Source organism: Ochlerotatus camptorhynchus, unplaced genomic scaffold (genome assembly GCF_037179485.1).
Source record: "Ochlerotatus camptorhynchus isolate MF236.1 unplaced genomic scaffold, CSIRO-AGI_Acam_v1.1 ptg000324l, whole genome shotgun sequence".
Taxonomy (NCBI): Eukaryota; Metazoa; Arthropoda; class Insecta; order Diptera; family Culicidae; genus Ochlerotatus; species Ochlerotatus camptorhynchus.
This window is the reverse complement of record NW_027040812.1, coordinates 4095481-4119149: the sequence shown is the minus strand read 5'-3', so window position 1 is coordinate 4119149 and position 23669 is coordinate 4095481. Positions and strand designations below refer to the sequence as shown.

The 23669-nt window shown below is 40.6% G+C and overlaps 1 protein-coding gene across 1 annotated transcript in view; it reads left to right on the top strand.

Annotated features, from left to right (window-relative positions):
- The window catches only part of LOC135708004 (beta-1,4-glucuronyltransferase 1), a 106179-nt gene that overhangs the window by 3461 nt on the left and 79049 nt on the right, over positions 1-23669 (top strand). Inside the window, exon 2 of the mRNA XM_065229940.1 lies at positions 13838-14811. Within this exon, the coding sequence (XP_065086012.1) occupies positions 13838-14811 (974 nt within the window). The remainder of the gene's footprint in view (positions 1-13837; positions 14812-23669) is intronic.

The window sequence follows — 23669 nt, the reverse complement described above, 5'->3', positions numbered from 1 at the left end:
AGTTAGACCGCCGTTTCAATAGGCTAGTCTCGATTTCGTAGTTAGATCTGAAGATAATCGCCGTGCCGTGTAGTACCTTCATCTGACGAGTTTCCAGTAGCTGCTCGTCTTCGACTGTTTCTACAGATACTCGCTTCCAGTGTTCAACGTCCGATCTCAATTCGAGTGGTCCATGCCAGTCCATTAGCGGGTGCGTAACTAGTTCGCTAGGTGTGAGACCACGGGAAGCACAGTCTGCAGGGTTGTTTTCACTTCGCACGGTGCTCCAGTGGTCCCATGACAGCAGTTCCAAGCTTGCCGACGTGCGATTGGCCACACACGTCTTCCATTTGCGGAAATGTGCAGGCAACCATTGGAGCACAATACTACTGTCTGTATTTGCCCAAGGCTCCACTTCCAAGTGGTTTAGTGCTTGCATAATTGATTTCATCAGTGTTGCTAATTAAACTGCTGCGTTCAGCTCCAATCTTGGCAGGGACACTTACCACCCTAGTTTTGGCTGCCAAAAGATTCACAATAATATCCCCAGCTTCATTCCTTCCTCATGCATACACCACCGCAGCGTACGCCAGTTCCGACGCATGCGAAAACCCATGTATTTCGATCTTTCCATTGTAGTTCGGTGCAAATCGAGGAATGCGTATCTGCTCCACCTGGTGTAGTGTTTCCTGATATCAATCCACGCTGGTTCGACTGTTGGAGGTAGCCGATCGTTTCACGAGAGATCGCATAGCCATAGCTGCTCGAATAGAATCTTGAACCATCCAAAAGGATCGAACAACTTGCAGGAATCCGAAAGTCATTGTCGCTTGGTGTTCAGGCTGTTCAAAATGAGGCTAACCTTGAACGAGAATGAGTCCTTCACGGGTAACCACTGAATGCCGAGTGCCTTGACTGCGTTTGGTTGCTCTGTTAGCTTCACATCGACCGGTGCTTGAGCGTCCTGCGGCGCTTCCTGTAGTAGTTCCGAGCAATTTGTGGTCCATTTGTTTGTTTATTAATTTATTTGATAAAGCTCAATCGAATTTACTTTACAGAGCCGAGGATTCTTGTTCACTAAATTATCTTAAAACTAGAGTCAAAAGGTACAACACAATAAATATTTTAACTTCCGCTATCCAATAAGCTTCCTCCACCATAATGGGAGCCGCTTCCAGTGGTTTCATTATATGACAGTTACGCCAACGGGGTTCAGAGCGCTTCCATTGCAGCAATGGACGCAAAACGTGGTGAGAACTCACACATTCATCACGAAATGGTTGCTTTCCAAAGTCGACGACGCATCGACTAAAAGAACTGCTATTGAAGAACAATGAGGAGGACCACACAATGGTTGATGCCCAGTAAACAGACGATCGCGTGACACACATTGAGAGTGGTCTGATTCTGTCGACAGCCGAGTGAACACTGATTTGTGGTCCATTTCCGCAGGTGGAAACCAGCGGACTCCAATATCTCCCCAACCTGACAGAAAATCGTTGACGTAGGTGTCGAGCTCAATCCTCTGAGCGGCTTCTGGGTACACTTGACTATACTCGCGGGCTGCCTGCTTCATGGCTTCGATTGCTAAGTACGGAGCGCACTTAAGTCACGGTGCACAACCGATAGTGTTTGATTAGTTGATCCTCAGATTCACGAAACACGATCCTCAGATAGTCACGATTCACCGGGTGTACCATTACCTGGCGATACATCTTCTCTACGTCCGTTGAAAACGCCACCGGGTGGGTTAGAAAACGTAGAAACACCGAGAAAAGATACTGGTTGACGTTGGGTCCCGCCAAGAGTCTGTCGTTGAGCGACACGCCGGTCGACGATACACACGAGACGTCGAAGACCACCCTAAGTTTCGTAGTCGTGCTCTCGGTCTTGACAACGGCATGGTGTGGAAGGTAAAAACACTTGCTAGTCTCTACTTCCGGTTCACTTTCTGGTGTTTCCTCCATGTGTCCCAATGTCAGGTATTCACTGAGGAACTCCGAGTGAAAATCCTTGTCCTGCCGAAAACGTCTCTCCATTGATTGCAATCGATTGATGGCCGTAGTGAGAGACTCACCCAGCGCTGGCTTCGAATCGTCGGACGGTAATCGCACGATAAAACGCCCATTTTCGTACAGTGTGAGAGAAGACAGAAGGGGTAAGCTGTGGTGGCTTCGGAACCTCCTCCTGCTCCTAAAACATCCGCAAGGTGCGGTTAACGTCTACCTCTGCATGAAGATTGATGATCGAAACGTTGGCTTTAATACTCGACGAGTAGATGGCTTGCTTAACCGACACAATCCACCCAAAGATCGTGTTCTGCGATCGTGTTGCCCTGACTTGAGTAGAACAAGAAAGACATCTGACCCTAAGATTATGTCAATCGGTCCCAACCGCTGATATGCTGGATCAGCAAGGTTTTCCTGTATCTGCTTGTCCAGGAGATTTAGATGCACCCTCCAGTGTCGATGTGAGCTTCCCCATGATGTAGGCACTTGTCTGCAAAACAGTTGTGTCAACGAACCGAGTGGCAGTCACTAGCTTCACAAGACCACGAGTTGTTCATGCTGATTGCTGTCCCAGCCCAGAGACTACCACTTTTCGATTTGAACGAAGAAGACCAAATTTCCGAGATCAGCGATGCTTCGGAACCCGAATCGATTAGAGCTCGTACTTGATGAAGACCGCCATCGGATCTCTGCACACAGATGACAGCAGTTGGCAGCACGTACGCTTTCTGCTGCGCTTCCACAGGAACCTGTGCCACCATCGAGTTGATGACAGCTTCACTCACTTGTTGTTGTTTTTTCTTCGATTCACACAGCAGTGTGTGATGTCACTGCCTACAGTCATCGTTCCGACACACTAATTTAGAACCACAAAACTTCACGTTTGCTCTGTGTGTCCATTTGCTTGAACTCATCACATTGGTATAACGGATGCTCCTTGGAGCACTTTGCGCACTTTTCTTCTTTTTTTTTCCTTTGGTTTGTTTTTTCCGTCGATCTTGTTTTCCGTGCTGAGCACCAATGCTACCGACGTGCCAGGAAGGCAGCTCCCACATCTGGATCCTACCTATCGACCCATCAAACTCATGAACCGGGGACCAACGGCTTTACTTCCCATCCGAAGGAAGGCGTGATCAGAGATGTTATGCCTCAGAACATCCCGGCGGCGCCGGCTGGGATTGAACCCAGGCCTGCTGGGGTGAGAGGTAATCACGCTTACCACTACACCACCGGCGCCGTTCACTTTTCTTCTGCTGCAGCTGAATACAGCGATTGAATTTTCTTCTCGATCAGAAATGGCAGACATCAGGTTTGGTTCTACGGAACTATGAGTTTAGATAGGTCGGAGGAGGAACGAGAAAAAGAAGATAAGAAAGTACAATTCCAAACCATCTACAACACGTTTTACAGCTAAATTAGGATAATTGCTTAAATTTGTTACTATATCTATTGTTTAATTAAATTTTAGTGATTTGAAGTGAACAAGCTACTGAAGTTGGAAAGGAAATTCGTGAAAATATTGAATTTAATAACCCTTTTATTTGGTTAATCTAGATACTACAATTTGATACTAAAATCTGGTAACCTACCTAAACCAAGGTGGCCAGTGTATTTTCATTTTGAAATTCCCGGTTTTTTCCCAGTTTTCCCGATTTAAATCTTAAAAAATTCGCGGTTGTTAATATTCAAAAAAAAAAAAAATGAAAGAAGAGAACGTGCTGAAAGGAATTTACTGAAAAGATAAAAAAAATGATTTAAGAAGATTCCCAAGATTCTGGAGCTGTGTAGAGTCTGAAACTAGAACTTTTTTTTTTCAAAATTCGTGATTAATAACAATCTTCGTGATGCAAGATTTGGAGTAAAAATAATTAAAATGTGAGACAAGGTCCCAAATACTCATTTCAGCTAAAATAATGTTTATCGGATTAATAAAACTTTACTTGTAACTTACAAGAAGAGGCTACACAGTATGCGTTTGAAACATAAAACTTGTAAATTTTGCTTTCTGTGAGTCACAATCAGCGATTTTCTGATTGCTGAGTGAGTGTGTGAAAAATCACTAATTGTGACTCTCATGAAGTAAAATAAACAGGTTTAATATGTCAAACACATTCTTTGCAACCTCTTCTTGTATCTTACTTATTCAAAATATGATCATAGCATCTAATAATTTCATAATTAAAAAATTGTTTTAGCTGAAATAAGTATTTGCAACCTTGATGTGAGATTTTGAAAAAAAAATTCAGATAACAGATTAAAAAAAATCATACTTATGAGTCGTGGAGTCATAATTGTCACGCTGAGACTTGGAAGCATTTTAAAGGTTATAAAATATTACATAACAATCTATAGAATCTAGCGGGAAAAACCCTAGATTTTTTAATAAAATTTAAAAGAATTCAAAGTGTGGATTTCAAACAAATATTTAGAAGGATTCCCACACTGTTTTCGATGGAGAAGTTCATAGCAGATTTCCAGAATAAATTGTTAGATGAATTTCGAAGGATTTCTGTGAAGAAGAATGCAAGTTCTAAATTAAATTGTTACGTAATTTTAGAAGATTTAATAAGGAATTGTGAGAAACAAAACTTTGCGAAAAATCCCGTCGTGATTCTGAGGAGATTGGTGTGACAGATGATTTAAAGAAGAATTTCAAGATAATTGTGTTCATAATTAAACAAGAAACAGAGTTTTAAGAGTGTTCTGGCAATAATTTCAACCCTAGGCCAAAGATTCATCACAGAACTCCAACCAAATTGATTGCAAAACATTTGCTGATAATTAGAAAGAAATTCTTTAAAATACTCCAAAGGGTTTCTAAATAAATTGAACAACGAAAAATTAAAACCCCGAAAAAGCATAATTCAGGTTCGGTTATAGCAAATATTTTTTTTCCAAAGTCCAGCATCTTCATATTTTTCTTTAAAGGACCATGCACTTTACATCTGAAATTGAGACGACAAAAATCAATTTGCAATATTGCTGAGTAATTAAATTCTAAAAACAAGAGGACGGGAAACTGAAGAAAATTATGCAGAAAATAGAGCAAAACATTCGTTTATTAAAGAATCACTCTGTTTTAATAGTTTATTCTGAAATTCTGGTGTAAAAATTTGTTCCTATTGTATGGTTAATTCATTTTACCGGTTACTTTTCAATTTCCCGGATATTTCCCGGTATTCCTGGTTTTCTCATTTTGCTGGCCTGCTAAACGCTATATTTACTTGTAAGTAGCTCATTTTACATCGTTTGCGAGCCTAACTAAAATAATAATTGAATTCCTAAATCCTAAAGCTAGCAAAATCTTTGTTGAAAGAGTGACGGAAGATAACTCTCGGTTTGAAAAATCTCCCGCTCAGCCTCCTATCGTTTTTCATGGAGGATTCTCTTCCTTCAGCGCTTTTCTCCTACTTCAACTGGTCTAGGGAGTCCTCCAAGCTGACATCATACAATCAATTCTATAGAAAGCATATTCATGAAAATCCATGAAGAAAGAGCTGTCGCACAGCATGTTTTTGAGTAAAAACGCAATTGTCCCCTGCTACAGGTTCCCCCGGGGGTATCCAGTGGTTCTGAGAGCGGCCAATGTGGTCAATGATTCACTTTAAGTCTATAGTTAACGAAATTGCCCCCTACTACAGGTTCCCCCCGGGGGTATCCCGTGATTCCGAGAGCTGCCAATGTGGCCACTGATCCATTTGAAGTTTATTGAATGCCTATTCATGAAAAACCACGAAGAATGAGCTGTCGCACGGCATGTTTTGGTGTAAAAATGCAATTGTCCTCTGCTCCAGGTTTCCCTGGGGGCATACCGGAGGTCCCGAGAACGGCCAATGTGGTCACTAATCCATTTAAAGTCTATCAAAAGCCTATTCATGAAAAGCTTGCAGAAAGAGCTGTCGCACGGTATGTTTTGGTGTAAAAATGCAATTGTGTCCTGCTCCAGGTTCCCCCGGGGGCATACTGGATGTTCCGAGAGTGGCCAATGTGGTCAATGCTGCATTTAAAGTTTATCGAAAGTCTTTTGACGAGAAACCATGAAGAAAGAGCTGTCGCACGGCATGTTTTGAGTGATTAAATGATCTGTCCGCATTCAGAACCCTTCATCAGAGCCGATTCCAGGGAAAATGCCATATCTCGGTTGATTATAAGCCGATTTTAGTTCTTGGCATATAATTCGCTTTAAAAATGGTTCTTCTTTCGTTGTATTTACTAAAAATATATATATTTAACCAGTATAATATAAAAAATTTCACCAAAAATTTAGCAAGTTAGATAAGCCCTCCGGAAACCCGGAATATCTCCGGTACCCGGTAGCCAAGATTATTTTCGTGACTGCACCGTAAAATAATATTAGTTTTCCAGTCAAATGCTCTTGGAAGATTTAAAATCGGATCATATTTGACGAAGTTACAACACTTCAAAATTGACCAAAAATTTGCCTATCCTAGTTATTTTGAGTAACCCCTGTAGGTACTCCCTTTTCCAGATTCAGAACCGGAATCACTACTCGCACTATTCTTTCTGCTAGGTGGTTTCTTTGGGACAGACTTCTTGGTTCCTTTCGGCACCATCAGCATATTTGTGCACTTTGATCACGTCTACGGAACCTCCTTTACAGCTGTTGTCTTACCAGCACAACTATAATGGATCCAGAAATCGCAGACATCACACTGGACCATATCATCTACGTGGTCATGGCCTTCACGGTGGTGTTGATCCCTCTGACATTTTGAGATTATATCCGATGTTGTTCTTCAATAACGTTCGGATTAATGAAAGCAACTTTGTCAGAGCAGTCTCGTTTTGGACAGCTTGAAGCTGAAATAGGTTTTATTATAAGCATTAAGATTGGTTTAGACTTTATATTAGCTTAATCCGAACATGGCTATATTTTTAAGTATGCAAACTTGATTTTCTATGGATCACTTTCTTTAGTTTAAGGTTTCCTACTAAATGTGTTATGGATCAATTGCAATATGTTTATGGGTGATTTGTACAATTTCAATGCTCATTCTTTAGAAATAAAGCGGTACATTTTTACAATTGTGTTGCAAAATTTTGCATAAAATATGGATCATATTGATATTTTTTATGAATCATTCATACTTTTTTAAGGGTTTTATCCGATGTTTTATGGATCATTTGGATATTTTTTTATGGACCGTTTTCCAATATTTTATGTATCATTTATTAGTTTTTATCTTCAAAAGTATGTTTGCCGTTTTTAGCGGTTGTCCAGAAGCTTCAGAAAATCGACGAACGATGGATTATCTACGTCGATGATTCGTTGCGCCCACAGTGAGCGGCTTTCCATGTCCAGCTTCTCGAATAGGATATGGATAAGCCACGGATCGCGTGTATTATCTTCCTCTCCAAGCGCATTCTATTGACGCACCACATCGTTAGAAATACTAAGGAGCTTACGAAGATTTCCGGATGTTGCAGTGGTGACCACTAGTTGGTCCACAAACTCACGCACAAGAGCAAAAACAGAAATGAAGGTAGAAAAGTGGATTCACTAGGAGTACAATGAGGGTAAATTTTCATACTGTTAGCACAAAAAACTAACGTTGGATAGTTCTGGAAGGCACCATGGAAGACGTGGAGGACTTTCTTTTTCACTGGGACACTGGTGCGAAGTAAACACTTAGATTCCAATGTTCTTTGGTAACAGATTGTACGCACTTGGATTTTTTTACAGGAGTCAATATTTTTTTAACTGGGTTTTGGAATTACTGAAAAACTCGGTAAAAATTCAAATGACCGTTATTCGTAAAGATTCGATAAAATCGACAAATTTTAATTTTCATCATTAAACGGGGTTAACAGAAGTAGGTCTGTAAATGTTCGTAACACATTTTCCCATCTTTCAATTTTGCACAATTTTTTTTTAATTTTACCGAACAGTTTCGCAATTCAAAAACTCGTAAAAATTACTTTCTGGATAAGGGTGTAGATAACTGACTCTTTATTACATTTGGTAGCCTATTTATAATGGTACATTTGTATGTTTTTGAGTTGACTTAAAGCACTTTTAGATGAACAGCTTCCAAAAGTGTGATGATACAGTTATTAACCTCTATTCTTCTAATTTTGGTTCTGAGGTTGTTCACTAGAGATGTTTTGCTCACAAAAGTACAAAATATAATCGATATGATTAAAATAAGAGGAATTTGGCGTGAACACATACATTGCGCTCTAATAGGTTTTGTGTTGAAGTTGTAGCTTATGAACTAACGCATCGGAACAAACATATACAGCCATTACATAGCAAAACAATATAGTGGTTCTCAGAATTTCGTGAAAATTGGAAGTTTTGTTCCTTATCGCAAAACATTTGACCCCCGATTTTTGACGTAGACTACGTCTTACGGGAAGGTACTGGAGGTAAATCGTAAATATAAAATTGCGACCGTCACGAAAAGGTGTAATTTTTTGAACGCTATAAGCTTTGTCATTTATAGATGAAATTAAAATCTGAATACACCAATCGACAGGAAATACCTTTCTTAAGCTGTTGCAATAAACGTTTTTTTTTCAATTTTTCATAAAAAAAACTGTTTTAAAAATGGACAAATAAAAAGTGATAATTTTATCACTGTTTTCATTAAATAAACGTTCTCCTCAATCCCAGTCCTCATAATCTAGTACAATTTGGTTGCACGTCGTGCTGCTTGAATCAGAAAAGTTTTAAAACAGCGCTGCTAATGTGCCTCAACTCATTTTCGTTTCGGACGGCGGGTAAACAGGTACCAGTAGCAACAGCAGAAGCAGTAGGAAGGCGGTTCCTGTCAAGCGCGCAGAGTTTGAGTTTTGCGCGTTGTTCCCGTCGAGATCATTGGCTGCTGGTAGCAGCGTCGTCTCGATGGCACAAGCGCTCCTTGCCTGAATGATAACTACAAATCACGATTACTTTTCGGAAGAACATATCAGCTTTTGTAAACAACGCATTTTATCGTCGGTTTGGCATAAATAATAGCTCGCCCCACATACTAACACCGCTAACAGGTTGGGAAAATTTTCCCCTATCTGATGGTAGTACTAGCATGCGTGGGCGAGCTACCAGTTACGCCAACTCGACGATCAAATGCGTTGTTTACAAAAGCTGATACGTTCCTTCGAAAAAGTAATCGAGATATACTTCTTGGGCTGTGTACCAATTGCCGAATTAAATTTAACTCGTGGTTAAACGTGACATTTCGTAAGTTATTTTCAATGTTCGAAAATGCTGGAAATTGATAAGTTTTCAAACAGAACTCAGCCACGGTTACCATAATTTAACTTCTAGTCGGTCCGAAATAACCACGCTCGTATAGCAGGGTTATTCGATAACTCATCCATCGCCTTTAACCAAGAGTTAAATTCAACTCGCCCATTGCGACACAGCCTTGGAAGTAAAATTAGGGCCATCCATAAATTACGTATATTTTTCACCAATTAACCCCCCCCCCCTTCGGAGCGTGTTTTGCAATACACCTAATACATGGAAGGTCTCAACTTCTGAAACCCCTCTCCTCCCTCAACTACTACGTTATTTATGAAAGTTCCCTAATCATTGGGTTACACTGAGAATCAGCAGCATACACCACACAAAATGGGTTGGACATTTATGTGAAATTTCAGTATTGATAGTCAATATTTCACGATCAGAACATTTTAGCTTGAAATCCCTCCATTTAATTCTCGGTACATCTTTAATCTATTGATTGAATTAAAACAAATTCTTAATATGGTTTTTTTTTAGATTTCGTGCGTTTTGTGCGTTATTTTGCATAAGAAAACGGGAACGGGGTGTTTCTGTGGTGATAAAAAGGATTTTCCTACAAAGATCACAGTTTGTTTGTACCAAGCACTGCAATTATCAGACGGTACCTCTATTTACGCTTTTAGATTAGCTATGAAAGTCCCTCCTACTTCGAAAATTATGCTATAGAACGGTTTATACAACACCGGTTTTTTTTTTGCATAATTATTCAAGTAGGAGGGACTTGCGATGCTTATCTCTTAGCATAAATAGAGGTACCGTCGAGTTTTTTTCAGTGCTAGGTTCTGAAATTCGACAGTGAGCGTTCAAGAGGGCCTGTTTGTAAGGGTTGATGCATATATTATGTCACGCTCTAAGGACCCCCCGTCTAAGATTTTGTGACAAGCAATGCATTAGGTATAGGAAAAACGTCACGATAGGGGGAGGGGGGAGGGGTAATGTTTTGCTCGATTTAGCGTGACATAATTAATGCATGGGCCCAAATGTTCGATTCTCTTCATCGATTTTCTGTTTACAGAGCGAAACAATTCAAGCTGAACATTGCATAAGATCCTAAGAAACACTGACAAGATTCGTTCGTCGACTCTCTCCTTGAATCCACTCGGCCCAGGTATTTTCAGCACACATATCGATAGTTTTTATCTAGCATCTAGTACGACAAACACAACAAGAAACGATTCTGTGCTCAAGTTATTAAGGCTGTGTTCCATTTGGTGAATGTTTACTTAAATTTGACAAATAAACCTGCTGTTCCAGCAGACTTATTTCTTACAGACAAGGAATCAATTTGACAGACGCTTTCTCGAAAATCGGCCGATCAACAACAGGGATTGTCGAACATCTTAATTTATTTTCGAAATGTCAAATCTAGGTGAACATTTTCCAAATGGAACACAGCCTTAGTATTTTTTATTTGTTCAATCGGTAGATAAAAGATGTACCGAGAACTTATTGGAGGGATTCATGGCAAATTGATATCATCTCGATCAACTATGAAATGTTGCATAACATTGATGCAAAATTGTGCACTCCGTTTTTGTGTGTGCAGTTATGTTTAGCGTTTTGAAGTTGAATCGCTGAGGATCAATCTCATTACCATAGAAAAAATTCAAGAGTACAGATATCAGTTCTCACAAAACTTATAACAAAGAAACTGGAACTTCGCGTTTGCTGCAGTGCAGTACACAAGGAGTTTCAATTACACGAGTAATGTCACAACCGTCCAAGATTTGTGTCCTAGAAAACTTGAAGTGATAGGGAATATCAGCCATCATGACGGTCATTTTTGGACGCTTCAATGAATCACCTGAAGAAAGCCATACTCATATCTGATTGTAATTTAGGAACCAAGTTGTAATAGAATATGTATTCGCATTTTTATGAGGTCCTGAATTTATCCAAGTTTTACTAAGTAGGAAATCCAAAATATGTACATAGGACCGAAATCATAAGTAACTTCTACTGTATTTTAAAGTAATATCTAGAAAAATGCACCAGAATTTCACTACACAGCTTAACGTAGTCTACGTCAACCCTGCGGTCGTGTCTTGTACACAACCCCATCAATTTTTTGTCATTATAGCGACTGTAACATTGTCATGACGCATAGTAGTCTAGTCGCATAGAAGTATTGAGCGAAAACCCAAGACTTGATAACCTAAAAAAAAACTCATTTGATATATTGATCTTTTACAGCGACCCAGTGGTTCAAAAGTTATGCATTTTTGAAAAAGTTATTTCTGAAAAATTCGATTTTTTGTACCATCCTAACATGCAAATGGTCACTCTTATGATAAGGAACAAAACACCCAAATTCTGAGCAAATGAGATTTTTGCAATATTCCAATCAGCCGAATTTAAACTCAAATATGAATGATTGACCATAACCAACAATTATGCAAAGTTTCATACAAATTGGAGAAGCCCAAACCTGATGTGTTTTATATTTGGCCTGGAAATGCTCCCCTGCTATAATGACCAGAGTATAAAATGAAGCTTGGCGGCACGAGAAAGGCACGTATCACCGGTAGGTGGGTTAATCAAGGATTATAATGAAAAAAGTTTTTACTGTGCAGAGAGCTCTAGTTTAAATGATTTTAATCAGAACGATACCTTCACAGTGAAGTGAGTAGCTTCTTTAAATATTTTCCAACATAAATGTATCTCACGAGCAGAAGGGTAAAATTGCGGTGCGCCACAGCAAATATCCTGCCTTAATATAGACTACCAAAACACTCATCAGTCCTTCGCTTTAATTATCATATGAACCCAGTCCCACACCTTTTTGCACGAATTAATTAGAGTAAGTATTACCGAGATATTAATTCTACGGAAGAGTTTATTTACAAAGCTCTTCTTCCCAAGTACAAACTCGAAAAGTGTAACGAACAACTAATTATATCACTCATAACTCCCAACAGCTGCGCCCGGGACACGTATTGAGGATTTCGCACCAACTCTAATCAAGAATCGCAAAAGATAAACACACCTTCCGTCTTGCGTAGGTACTCAACCAACTCCCTGGGCGCAGGAAGTAAATGGTAAAACCTGACAAAACATCCAGCCCAACATTTTGAATAATTCAGTGTCTCATCAAGCATTAGAATAATCCCACGATGATCAGCTTCGTCATGACTCTCAATCTGTCGTGACATCGTGTGCTTGCTCGCCGGTGGTTGGTGGGCTTGAATTCCCTCATAAACTTTTCCGACCGCTTGGTGTGGGCCTTCGAGTTTTCTCTGTGGCACATGGACGGTAGGACTAACCGAAATCGACCAGCACCTTGTAAACAGTCCGGTATATTTTTTTTTCGCCCCATACTTGACAAAGTTGCGCTCTGAATTTTGATGAGTTACAGTCAATTTCATCAAGTGACAAATTTGTGCCATATTGCGGTGGCCTTTCCTATCAAAAATATAGGTGTGGTTCAACATATGGTGTGGTTGATTTCACGTTTCCTGCGGGTTGAGTTGATACAAATTTGCATTTTGTTTCCACTTTGAACATATCCCGAGCATGAGAAAATAACTTAATCTGTTCCTGATACCAAATTTGGGGGCCAACACATTTTTGGTATTATTTTTTGGTGTTTTACGTCTTATGCCAGGCTAACCCATACCAATTTAAAGTATCGAGAAATTTGTTCATGTTCGGGATGAAATAAAACCACGAGAAAAAATTTCAGGGTAAGTGCACCAGTTTTGGCAATGCCTCAGAAAAATTATTGAATCTCAATCTTCGTGGGTTTTGTGGTTTGAATAAACAATATTAACATAACTCAACATCTCAAACTTGTAAACAACGTTAAATATCGTCACATCATTGCCCAAATTGAAAATAAACAAAATAAGAGCGCTTCCCCTACCTATTAAATAAGGCCAGTGCTGGGTCCACCTAATTTGTCATTCGTTACAATTTGACGGTCCACTTAGCCTGCGTAGGCCCCGTTATTAAATTACGTCTCACTTGTTCGCCATGGAAGAGGCTGTGCAAACACGCTGGAATCACATTAAACTTAAAGCGTTTGTTGATGATTTTGCTCTGTAGTGTGTTGCTTTGTTCCAAGAAGATGAAAATTTGCTCCCTCCGCTTCGGATGAACTGAAGCTTCATTTGTCTCTTCGACTTGAATGTTCCCTACGGATGAATGCGAGGCTTTCTCCATTCAACCATGGAAGCCTAATTAAGCCGCTAAAAGTTTTTCTTGATTTAATTATTGCGTTGTCAGAGCTAGTCTCTCTGGACAACGGCCGGCCTTGAGCTGAGAGGAGGACTTCGGCGAAGCTGCGTGCTTACACAGCAAGAATAAAACTTTACTGCCATAAAAAATGTGCACTAATGGATGGGCTTGGATTGAATCGTCAATGGACTGCAAACGCTTTTCCGAAAATTAATCCATTTAAAATTTATTTGTTTTTGCTGCGTGGACGACAAAACAGCGATTGAATAGAGGGAATCCATTTAACCCCTTTTGGGAGTGGTCCAGGAATCGTAATCCTAATTTGATTCATAGTGTTAACCAATGGCGTACATAGGCCAAATTTACGATCCCAAAGCAATTAAGTTTTCTCTCTTCCCCACAGGCATGTCGTCTCTGGAATCTGAGTATAGCCAGCGTACTAGCACTAACTTTGTCTAATGTGTTTTTGACCGTACGGCTGCTCCATAATGGCGACTGCAGCAATCAATATAGCGCCAATGTCGAGGACAGTGTTTCGCTGGTTCCACGAGCCCCGATCCTCACACCGGCAACCTGTCTGGAGTATGTGCTGGCCGATTCGCTCACAAACAACACGGATAAGGCTGTCTTTTCCGGACTAGATCTTCGCCTAGGACGATGGGACGCCCGGAGAATGTACAAATTTTTCGATTTTGCTGTGATTGGTGAAAAGTACCCGGAACTATCCGAAAAGTACAGTGTTTGCTTAGCAACTCAAAGCTCATTGGAGAAAATCTACTCTCTAGTTCAGGTCTCGCACCATTGGTCCGGTCCAATATCGACAGCCATTTTTGCGGCCGGAAACGACGAACTCTACCTGCTACAGATTTATCTATCCTACTTGAGGAACTGCTTCAAAACAATTCGCGAACGGGTCAGCTTCCACCTGGCTCTGCCGAAGGATCGCGCTCCGACCCATCTGAAAAGCATCCACGTGGGTGACTTTACCAAGTTCGATTGTGCCAAACCGGAAGCGACGTTGAACGATTTGATAAAGCTGCGTAAGGCGGACACCAACAAGTGGCGCATCAAGAATCCTTACCCGCAGAACCATCTACGAAACGTCGCCCGCAAGGGGTGCCAAAGTACGTACGTTTTCCTGACCGACGTCGACATCGTTCCAAGCGTAAACTTTGCCGAACATTTGGATAAGTTTCTCAGAAGCCGGCGACCGCAGCACCAACAGACGGCATACGTTGTGCCGACGTACGAGCTGGACGAGCGGGTTCGGTTTCCCCGCAACAAGACTGATCTGATACGGTTGGCCAACAAGGGACTGGCCCGACCGTTTCATCACAAAGTTTTCATCTACAACCAGTTTGCGACCAACTTTTCGAGGTGAGTAATGAAAATATGTTGTTGCTGTGAAGCTGTTTTAGGATTGTATTTATTTTGAAATGTTAGACATCTTTCATCATAGTAAATATAGGGGGAAATGGAGTAAAACGCGCCGGTGGGGTAATACACGCCTCCACGATATTTTAACTTTTTCTTACACCAACAGGTAGTATTTTGGAGTTAAATGCTATTCTAATCAAAAAAATTACAAATTATGCTCACAAAAAAAAAGGGAAAAATATTATATGCAATTCTATGTAGCATTTGGTCAACGAATTGTAAGAGTTTCCATAGCAAAACGATATAGTAGGGGAAATGTCTCTAATGTTGGCCTATGGATCTAAGATTGGGCCCATCGCTAAAAATCTGCTATTTATCAATTTTATCTAGATGAACGCGTTATTGGGGCGTTACTAATGGATATTTTGGTTGCTTTTGAAAATTTAGTCGATTGCTGAATTTATGTGTGGGCCCAAATTAGAGACACTTAGGCCAACATTACCTGCATTTCCCCTAGTTCTCAGAATTTCGTAAAAAATTGTAGTTTTGTTCCTAAGCGCATAATATCAGATTCGTTTTTTTTTTTTTAATTTGTCATTAGGGTGACCATTTTCATGTTAGGGTGATCCAAAAAGTAGATTTTTTTTTCAAAAATGACTTTTTTCAAACCTTTTCATAACTTTTGAACCACCGATTTCAAAGGCCAAATTATCAAATGAAAGGAAATCGAAAACCCATTTTTGTTTTAAATATAATGATATTAAAATGAGGATTTTATTTAAAAAAAACATGTATGGTATTTGTTTTTTTTTTTTAATTTTTACGGTTTATAGACAGAGGGCGCAACATGTTTTTATTTTTTTACTTGGAAATTTAGCCTTTTTTTACATATTATTTCACAAAATATACGATGTGTATTTTTTCAATTTTGAGTTATTTTTTTTGAAGTTTTCAAATTTTGAATTTTTACTCAATACTTCTATGTGACTAGACTACTATTTCATGACCATGTTACAGTCGCTATAAATCGATATAGACGCATGGTAGTCTAGTCGCATAGGAGCATTAACCGAAAACCCAAGACTTGATAACTTTAAAAAATATAACTCAAAAACAAAAAAAAAACACATAGCTGATTTTGTGATATAGGGGAAATGGATGTAATCTTGGCCTAAATGTCCCTCATGTGGGCCCATACATAAATTAAGCAATTGACTAAATTTGCAATAGGGACCAAAATACCCTTTAGTACCGTCCCAATGACGCGTTCATCTAGATCAAATTGATAAATAGCAGATTTTTAGCGATGCGCCCAAACTTAGATCCATAGGCCAACATTAGAGCCATTTCTCCTACGAAGTAAAAAAAGCCTAAATTTTCAAGGAAAATATAAAACACATATTGCGGCCTCTTTCCGAGAAATAGCGGTAGGCGGACGATACCATCCACCGCATATATGCAGGAGCTACTGTACAGTATGCCCAAGTAACAATTTTGGTTTTATGAGGGTTCTGTAGACCATGATTTAGACTTGTAGAATGCTATAAAACCGCGATAAAACCTGCAATGTTACTTGGGTGGGTTACAGTACCGCAACAAAGGATATAAATTTCTCCAGTACGGTTCCCAACTGTGCCAACTTTTGGATTCATAGTTGCAGCTTCTTATAACTGAGAGAGAGAGAGGGTTGATATTTTTACATATAGAAGGGGGAAAACATATTTGATTTAAGTGGTTCCGTAACGTGGGTAGATCACCTTTTCGTGGTACGTTACGGGATGTAAGATCTACCACCGATTCCTAGTCTTGACTACTTCAAACTAGGGGAACAGGATTTTACAGTAATCAAAGGAACACATCTTAGTCCTTGTTACTTTTTATGCCTTGTTGATAGTGATAAGTCCTCGGGTTGCGTGGACCGAGGATGATCTTGAAACAAGGAAAAAATGAGTTAGTTAGTCTTCACCTATGTGATTCCTAATCTTCTATTCGTTGTTTCCTAGTTTGAAGTGGTTAAGACTAGGGTTCTGATGCATGGTCATTATCGGTGTCATGTCTTGTTTTTTTTGCTAAGGAATCCAATTTTGACTGACAAAGGGGCGCGCCTTTGGAGGGTGTTTCAACACTCCGAAGGGTATAAATAGCGGGACCTTTCAATTGGAATCGATTCCTTGCGATAAAGGCAAGAATGACAACTGTATCAAAACCGAATACTTCATCATTTCTCAATAGTGATGGAGTAATACGACATGCACTAAACTAAGGACACGGGATATACTACAATAGATCAAATTACTGGTCGCAGTGGTTTTATGTCCCGAACAGAGGAAAAAAAAAAGTGGTTTAATGCCAAAACACTTCCAAATAATTTTAAAAAGACGATTCATGTAAACATTTACCCAAATCGATATCTAAGAATATCCTGAAAATTTTAAATTTGTAGGAAGATTTTCGGGGGTTGTAAAGGGAAAACTCTAAAGAGTTTTACTAGGGAAGGATAGGAATTTAATAATCACAAAAAAAACCTTTGCATAATTTGCGGATGGCCTCTTCTTAGAAAAATCAAAACGCACCGAAAAAAATCAGACCGGTAAACTTCCGTTTGATTTTAAAATCCCCATCGCTACTTCAGTTCGTAATATTGTCAGAATCAAAATATGTTTATTTTGACGTTGGACTACTAATTTCTATATGGGGGTACACTTAGTGAAAACATTTAACAAAATTATGACAGATTTTGAACGTTAATAACTAAGCTGCCTCTGGACCAATTTCAATAATTTTATCTCCAATCTATCAGAAATATTTCTACGCATCTGTTGAGCTTAAGACTTTATCATTTTTCAAAATTTCACTGAGCAACTGTTGATATGATAAAATGAAATTATCACCGATTGACTGCGAAAAGCGATTTCCCATACACAGATTTCAAAGTTGAACTCCATCCGGTCTCACCAAATGGTGTTTATTCAATCACCGCCTGGTAAGTGGTTGTTGTTGTTGTTATTATTTATTAGTGACATTTTACATCCCGCATCCATGTCAGTTGAATTAGTTTTTGTGTAAACAGTGTGTGGGTGTTTTTTTTTTAAATTCTTTATTTAAGAGATTTTTAGCCTTAGGCTAGTTCATCTCTAGTGTGTGGGTGTGTTCAGAGTGAGACGAGGGTGAGTGTTAGTGTTTACGGTAAAATTCAAAATTCACTTAGCTTTCTTATCGTTTGCTCGTTTCCTTTCGTTCTGGTTCATCGTCTGCATGCCCATCTCATGTTTTACAGTTCTTCTCCATAAATTTCTTCTTTACTTCTTCTCTTTATATTCACCATCTTCATTCTTCGTGATCTTCCATATATCTTCTCCACATTATTTTTCGATTTCTCCGTTCCTTCCTTGTGCTTCATATTTATCTTCATTATTCTGCATCTTCATACTCATTCACATCTTCTGTCGTACTTTCGTTTTCTATTCCATCTTCATCCTTTTCACTTCATCTTCTTCGATTTCCTCTAATTCATCTTCTGTATTTCCATTCAGCATCTTCTTCATGAACTCACTTGCTTCCAACAGTCATCGGTAACTTTCTTCCGCTGCATCTTATTCCATTTCCTGTCCGACATTTTCTTCCATTCAGATTACGTTTCTTCTTCTGCATCGCTAGGTTTTTTTTCATCCAATATTTCAGCGGTCTTCCTCCGCTGCGTTTCCTTCTTACATCCTGCACTTTCCTTTCCTTTCCTTTCTATTATTATTTTTATTATTATTTATTAGTGACACTTTATCACTTCTGTGACATTCGTGTCTCTTTTTTATGACAGATTGAATTATCTTACGAACTAAATTTCTTTGAATAAATTAGCATCTTTCAAAAATTTAATTACTGCTTTTTCTTTGCTGGAGGTGTTTGCAAGAACATTTGTTATTGTCCCATCGATTCCACAGTTTTGCCTAAATTCGGCAACTCCTCTGCAATCTACAAGTATATGATGCACAGTAAGTCGAGTTCCACAAAAACAGCACATTGGTGGAGATTTGTTTTCCAACACGTGAGAGTGAGTCAGCCGAGTGTGCCCGATGCGTAATCTGGTAAGAGCTCGCTGCTCAGATGATTTTTTTCTGTCAACAAATTTGCCTGCAGTCGGTTTGATTTGACGTAGGTGTGCCCAGGTTTGTCTCCACACATTTTCCCAAACACACCAAATGCTTTGTTTAATAAACCGCACAGCATCCTGGGGTGGAATTGGCATGTTTGGTGGAATTCCCTTCCGCCCTTGATTTGCCAGTTTGTCAGCTTCCTCATTTCCCAGAACTCCTGCGTGACCGGGAATCCAACAAAACACAATTTTAGTTCCAATAACTTCGCGTTCAATTGCTTGGATCCAAGAATGAGTTGATTTCCCATTTTGAAGAGCGTCTAGACAGCTGGTCGAGTCGGTAAATATGATTGTTGGTTCGTCTTTGCTAATTTCTGACACAGCAGTTTTGAGCGCAAAAGCCTCTGCAGAAAATATACTGCAGTTTCCTGGCAAACTGAAGGCAGTTCTTTTGGTATCTGTAACGATTCCCGCACCAGTCTTCTCATTGTCCTTAGATCCGTCGGCGAATACTTTCCTGTGTGTTGAGTATTTATTTGTTACAAGCTCAACAAACATTGGCACAACAACTTGACTTGAAGTGCCTGCATTTACTTTATCCCTCAAGTCGTTACTTATAGATGGTGATGGAGTATACCACTCTCTATTGGTTAGTCTTAGAACACTACAGATGCTCGGCATGGAGACTCCTGTTACTGCTAGAAACAGATCAGATGCTCGCTTAACCACTGGTAGGTCGGCTACTGTTTTGTTTTTTTTTCCACAAGTCGTATTGCTAGTTGTGATAGGCGCTGGATTAGTATTAGACGAAATGGCAGACACCCCGCTTCAGCCATAATGGAGGTAATTGGACTAGTTCTGAACGCGCCAGATCACCTCATTATATGTTGGGGTTAGAGTACGTTCCATTGCTTCGATGTTGATACTGGTGAAACCTAGGCTGTACAGTAGCTTGGAAGTCACGAAAGCTGAACCAATGGTAAGGAGAGTTGAACGGTTGCTTCTCACTAGACGACGTCCCAAAACTCGAAGTATGTTTAATCGCTGCACACAACTACGTTTGGTTTGAGCAAAGTGCTGAAGAAGATTAATTTTCGCATCTATCAACACACCAAGAATTCGCATCTTTCTAACACGTGGTATAGGAGTACCATTGACTTTGATAGCCCGACCACGCTTTCGATGTTTCGTATTGCAGATGTGTAATAACTTTGATTTTTCCGGAGCGATAGCAAATCCAACGCTCGTAGCCCAGTTGGTTAATTCAATAACTGCATTTCGTAAGTTTTTCCGAATTTGTGCAAAGTTTCGTCCCTTAGCAATCAAAATTACATCATCGGCGTAAACTACAATTTGAACATTTGGTGGAATCTTTTCAAAGATAGGTTGCATTGCAACTAAAAATAGTGTTACCGACAAAATAGATCCTTGTGGTACACCGTTTTCTGCAACACGCATGCTGGATGTTGCTCCATTAGCTGCAACCCTAAATGTTCTGTGGTTAAGGAAACTAATGATGATGTTCAACAAGCGGCCATTTATTTTCCATGTTGTCAGAGTCTTGAGGGTTGCGGGTCTTCAGGTGGTGTCATAGGCTTTGGAAATGTCGAGTGATACTACTTCTGCATGTTGGTTCTCGCTGAGCTTGAGTAGTGCTTCCAACTGCGCCAGGTGTGAATCAGTGCCTTTGCCAGCACGGAAAGCGTGCTGGCGATGGTCGAGTTTGCCGTTGTTTTCAAGCTCTGTGAGGAGTCGACGGTTCACCATGCGTTCCAATGTTTTTCCTAGACAGCTTAGAAGGGCAATCGGTCTGTATCCGTCTGCTTTACTCCGATCTCCATCAGGTTTTGGAATTGAAATAACTATGCCTTCTTTCCACTCATCTGGGAATGTGCCACTTGTCCATAATTGATTGTACAACTGCAAAAGCGACAACTTCGCTGAGAATGGTAGGCGTTGTAGAAGAGGATTTTTTTTTTTTCTTTGGTTTGTTTTCCGTCGATCTTGTTTTCCGTGCTGAGCACCAATGCTACCGACGTGCCAGGAAGGCAGCTCCCACACCTGGACCCTACCTATCGATCCATCAACTCATGAACCGGGGACCAACGGCTTTACTTCCCTTCCGAAGGAAGGCGTGATCAGAGATGTTATGCCTCAGAACATCCCGGCGGCGCCGACTGGGATTGAACCCAGGCCTGCTGGGGTGAGAGGTAATCACGCTTACCACTACACCACCGGCGCCGCTGTAGAAGAGGATAACCGATGTTATCATTCCCAGTGGAGGAGCCTCCTCGTCGATCTAGGGCCCACATCAATTCATCTATCGAAAATTCTTCGTTGTACCGTTTATGGTCCTTCGGGCGTAATGTTTTTGATGTTACATGCTTTTCCTTTAGTTTTGTCCTTCGAAACTTTTCTGTGTAATTTTCGTCAGATGATTTTCTTTGATATTCGTCTGCAAGCGCGTCAGCTACTATTTGTGTATCGTTGGTGACTCCTCGTGGGAGCTTCAGAGTTATCGAGTTGTTTTTTTCTTTTCCCCTGTAGTTGATTGACTCGGGTCCATATTTGACTGCTAGGACTATTGGGATTTATGGTTGGTACAAAGTTTTCCCGACTTCCCTGCTTTGCTTCACAGATCATCTTACGACATACTGAGCGGGCAGCTTGAAAAGCTTGGAGTGCTTCAACTTTCCGGGGATCGTCGTTGCTAATTCGCCGAAGTGTACGTAATTTCTTCCTACGATGTTTCACTGCTTTTCCTACTTCGGGATTCCACCACTTTTCCACTGGTTCTAGGGATACTAGCTTCAGCGGCGGAAGTGATGAGGTGGGTGAATTGTTCTACGGTGAAGGACTCCTCAGGGCTCACGGATCTGCTACATAATTCCTCATATCGTTTCCAGTCTGCATGGCCGTAGATCCATTTTTTACGAAATCTGGGTTCAGTCGGAATGCCGGGGATATCAATCAGAATTGGAAAGTGATCGCTGTCTCCATAATCCGAGATTATTTTCCATGTAAATTTATTGGCAATGGAAGCGGTGCAGATAGAGACATCGAGAGCTTGTGTGTATCCTGAAGCATGGTCAATACGGGTGTGCGATCCGTTGTTCAAGACTACCATGTCTTGATCAATTGCTAGTTGTAAGATTTTGTTGCCTCTTTTCTGAGCCGAGTTTGTTTTGTGCGATATTCGGCTTCCCCAAGCAGAGTGGTGGGCATTCAAATCGCCTAGAAAAACAATCGGCTTTGGAAGCTCCTCAACCAAATTACGAAGTTTGTCATCAGCATTCTTATCATTAGGTGATAAGTATACTGAAACCAGTGTCATTTCCATTGGTACATACAGCCTTATGGCTGCTGCTTGGATATCAGCATGCAGTTGAAGTCTTTCAAAGGGTGTACCTTCTTTTACTGCCAGACCGGCTCCTTGCCTACCGTGGAATGAGCAAGGACTAAGTAGAAGCTGATAGTTTCCCCCAAGGTAGTTGGCCGCAACTTGATGTTCCCAGGTGTTTGTTTTTTGAAGACATACCACTGTTGGTTGATATTTTGTAAGGAGATGTAGCAATTCGTCACGATGCGAGCGGAGCCCATTGATATTCCATTGTACAGCAAAAGTACGAGATACTCTTCCTACTTCAATGTACGAATTGGAACTGGATGATTCTGAGATTTTCCTTTATATCTTCGCCCTTAAAAGCTTCCCATAAAGGTTGGTTTCATACAGAAAATTCAGCAACCGCTTCTCAGTATCCTCGTCGTTGCGTAACGCCGTAAAAAGGCTTGTGGAATCGATTCCGTATTTCGTCCTGGCCGCTTCTAATTTCTTGCAGTGCAGAATAATGTGACGAACGTCAACAAAGATCCCACAGCATTCACATGCTGGTGGAGCTGTTTTCTTCAGCAGAAATTCATGCGTAACTATAGTATGACCAATGCGCAGACGAGTGAGTACGCGTTGTTCGGCAGAGCTGTACTGATCGATCCACTTCTTCGTTTCCCTCTTGACCTCCTTCAGCTTGACATCTGTCAATTGGGCCCAACATGCTTCCCATAGCTGACGAAAGACTTGGTTCATGTTCTTGATGGAATCTATCCTTGGTACGGCGACGTTGATTGGTGGATTGTTTCGTGCTTCACTGATCCGATACACAACAGAGAATCGCGTTGCCCTCGCAGAAGTTTAGCCCCAAGATCCGCAGCCTAGAGTCACACGTGGTTTTGACTATCTTGCAATGGTGAGTGGTGGCGTTGTCCAGCACACAACGAAAGGCTCCCCGCAAGCAGCTAGTTACCAAGGCTGGCCTCAACCGCTGATCGGATTCAGTCCAGTCATTGGCATGAGCTGCAGCAGCAGCAGTGCTTTCGGCGCGTGGCGTTGAACATTGTTCTCCAGTACACAACGAAAGGTTGCCTGCAAACAGCGAGCTGCAGCCCACATGAGCACCCATAGAAGGAGGAAGAAGCGGCACCGCTATTGATCGGAATCAGTAGCTCTTCGTGAGTCACTGTGGGCCATCTATGCCAAGCGCGTCACCCTCATTCCAAACAACATACAGCTCACCAGCCTCATCTGTGTTTAACACCCTAATAGCTCAGCATTACTCAATCATCACGACCAAACGGTCCTGTTTAGGACCACCATAAATTTGAAAAAAAAGTATTTTTTGGACATTTGTCAAGATCATCAATCGGGGATGAGCCTCTGCTGGGCCAATTAGGGCGTAACAGCTTTTGTAAACAATGACTTCTTTCGACGATG